The sequence below is a fragment of the Etheostoma cragini genome, unplaced genomic scaffold (genome assembly GCF_013103735.1).
Source record: "Etheostoma cragini isolate CJK2018 unplaced genomic scaffold, CSU_Ecrag_1.0 ScbMSFa_1566, whole genome shotgun sequence".
Taxonomy (NCBI): domain Eukaryota; kingdom Metazoa; phylum Chordata; class Actinopteri; order Perciformes; family Percidae; genus Etheostoma; species Etheostoma cragini.
Window position 1 is genome coordinate 1 of NW_023265634.1, and position 3,001 is coordinate 3,001.

General features: G+C 43.3%; 1 protein-coding gene across 1 annotated transcript; it reads left to right on the forward strand.

The window, feature by feature from the left end:
- Positions 1-64: 64 nt before the first annotated feature.
- LOC117940051 (gamma-synuclein-like) lies at positions 65-1,843 on the forward strand (the record flags this gene model as incomplete). The annotated part of the gene is made up of 2 exons (XM_034865455.1): positions 65-422; positions 1,796-1,843. Coding segments are annotated over exons 1-2 (222 nt in total), but the record flags the coding sequence as incomplete, so codon positions are not given.
- Between the last annotated feature and the right edge of the window lie 1,158 nt (positions 1,844-3,001).

Sequence of the window (3,001 nt, forward strand, 5' to 3'; positions counted from 1 at the left end):
TCTCTCTCTCTCACACGTGCCCTCTCTACACCCCTCCCTCCCTCTCTCTCTCTTTCTCTCTCTCTCTCCACCCCTCCCTCCCTCTCTCCGGTCCATAAGCAGGAAGAACAGATCTCTGCACAGACCAGTAGAGACGAGACAGCCGAGGGAGCAGAAGGAAGAGGGAGACGAGAGAAAAACAGAATATAGAAAAAGAAAGAGAGAACGAGGGAGAGAGCGAGAAAGAGAGAGAGAGAGAGAGAAGCATCATGGACGCCTTTAAGAAGGGATTCTCCATGGCGAAGGACGGCGTGGTCGCCGCCGCCGAGAAGACGAAGGCCGGCGTGGGCGAGGCCGCCACCAAGACCAAGGAGGGGGTCTTCTACGTCGGTGAGAGGGCGGAGGGAGGGAGGGATGGATGGAGGGATGGAGGGAAGAAACTGTAGATGTTTTCATGGGAAGGAAGCGAGACGAATAGATGAAAGAGTAAAAGACGGGATAGAAAAAGAAAATTAAAAGTTCATTCTGATGTGAAAGGGTGATGATTTTGATGATGATTGAAAGAGGGATGATGGAGGGAGGCAGGGAGGGATATAGGAGGAGGACAAGAAGTGCAACTCACTGTGACATTATGCAGAAGTCTGTCTGAAAGGAAGGAGAGAAAGGAGAAAAAGGAGAGAATAGAGAGAGAGAAAGGAGAGATAGAGAGAGAAAGAAGAGAAAGAGAGAGAAATGAGCGAAAGGAGAGAATATAGAGAGAGAGAAAGAAAGAAGATAGAGAGAGTAATGAGAGAAAGGAGAGAGAGAGAGAGAGAGAGGAGAGAGAGAGAGAAATGAGAGAAAGGAGAGAATATAGAGAGAGAGAGAGAAAGAAGAGAGAGAGAGGAATGAGAGAAAGGAGAGAGAGAGAGATTGGTGCAGAGATGTATAGAGGGCTAAAAGAAGGGATGGAGGGATGAAAAAAAGAAACTGGCAAAGTAGAAAGTACATTTATACGTTAGGGAAGAAGGAAGAAGGAAGAAGGGATGAGGATAAAAGAAGATAAAATGAGTTCAACTTGGCTCGGAATTAAATATAAATATGAGAAATAAAAGAAAATAATAAGGGTTTGGGTGGAAAAAGGGGGGATGACATTCAAGAACAAACTGGGAGAGAGGGATGGAGGGAGGGATGGAGGGAGAGAGGGAGGGAGAGAGGGATGGAGGGATGGAGGGATGAAAGAAAGAAAGAAACTGAATGTTTTTAACGTGCAGGAAGTGAGACTAATGGATGAAAAAGTAAAAGAAAGGATAGAAAAACAAAAGTAAAAGTTAAATTCGAATGATGACGTTTTAGAAGGAAATAATGGTCCTTGAATGAAAGAGGGATGGAGGAAAGAAAGGAGGGATATGGGAGGAGGACAAGAAATGCAATTCATCGTGACATCGTGCATCAGACCTGAAGACGGGAAGTCTGCCAGAAAGAAAGGAGAGAAAGGGGAGAAAGGAAAGGAAGGAGAGGAAGGAGAGAAAGGAGAGAAAGGAGAGAAAGGAGAGGAAGGAGAGGAAGGAGATAAAGGAAAGGAAGGAGAGGAAGGAGAGAAAGGAGAGAAAGGAGAGAAAGGAAAGGAAGGAAAGGAAGGAAAGGAAGGAAAGGAAGGAGAGGAAGGAGCGAAAGAAGAGAAAGGAAAGGAAGGAAAGGAAGGAAAGAAAGGAGAAAGAGGAGAGAGAGGAGAGGAAGGAGAGGAAGGAAAGGAAGGAAAGAAAGGAGAGAAAGGAAAGGAAGGAAAGGAAGGAATGGAAGGAAAGAAAGGAGAGAGAGGAGAGGAAGGAAAGAAAGGAAGGGAAGGAGAGAAAGGAGAGAAAGGAAAGGAAGGAGAGAAAGGAGAGAGAGGAGAGGAAGGAAAGAAAGGAAAGGAAGGAGAGAAAGGAGAGAGTGATTAATGCAGAGAAGTATTGTAGGATAGAAGAAGGGATGGAGGGATGAAAGAGGGTTGGAGGGATGAAAGAGGGATGGAGGGATGAAAGAGGAGTTGGGCGTGGGTGCTGTCTGGTGGAAGATGAGAGTCTGAATCTTAAAATATTAAAATGATAATGAAGAGAGGGGGAGAGGGAGGGAGGGAGGAAGAGAGAGGGAGGGAGAGAGGGAGGGAGAGAGAGAGGGAGGGAGAGAGGGAGAGAGAGAGGGAGAGAACCAGAAGATGAATGTTAAAACATTAATCTTAAATAAAGGAGAAAGTGATTCATCGTGACATGAATTAAAATTTCAGTTCTTCCAAATTTGGAGCAGGAAGGAGGGAAGAAAGGATGGAGAGATAAAGGGAGAGATAAAGGGAGAGATAAAGGGAGAGATAAAGGACAGATAAAGAGAGATAAAGGAGAGAGATAAAAGAGAGATATAAAGGGAGAGATATAAAGGGAGAGATAAAGAGAGAGATAGAGAGATAAAAGGGGAGATAAAAGAGAGATAAAGGGTGAGATAAAGGGAGAGATAAAGAGAGAGATAAAGGGAGAGATAAAGGGAGAGATAAAGAGAGAGATAAAGGAGAGATAAAGAGTGATAAAGGAGAGAGATAAAAGAGAGATAAAGGGAGAGATAAAGGAGAGATAAAGGGAGAGATAAAGGAGAGATAAAGGGAGAGATAAAGAGAGAGATAAAGGAGAGATAAAGAGTGATAAAGGAGAGAGATAAAAGAGTGATAAAGGAGAGAGATAAAAGAGAGATAAAGGGAGAGATAAAGGAGAGATAAAGGGAGAGATAAAGGGAGAGATAAAGGAGAGATAAAGGGAGAGATAGTGAGAGTGTGAGAAGGAAAAGAAGAGAGAAAATGATTTAAATGAAAATTTACATTATTTATCAGAATTTGGGTTTTTGGTGGAAAGTAAACGAGGGATGAGATTAAAGAAAAAACTGGAGGGAGGGAGAGAGAAGGGGGGAGAGAAAGGGGGGAGAAAAGTAATGATTTTTTGCCTTTTTTTCAACACTTTTTCTCCTAAGTTGTATTTTAAAGAGCGTTGGAAGTAATCCCTTTAATGGTGATTTG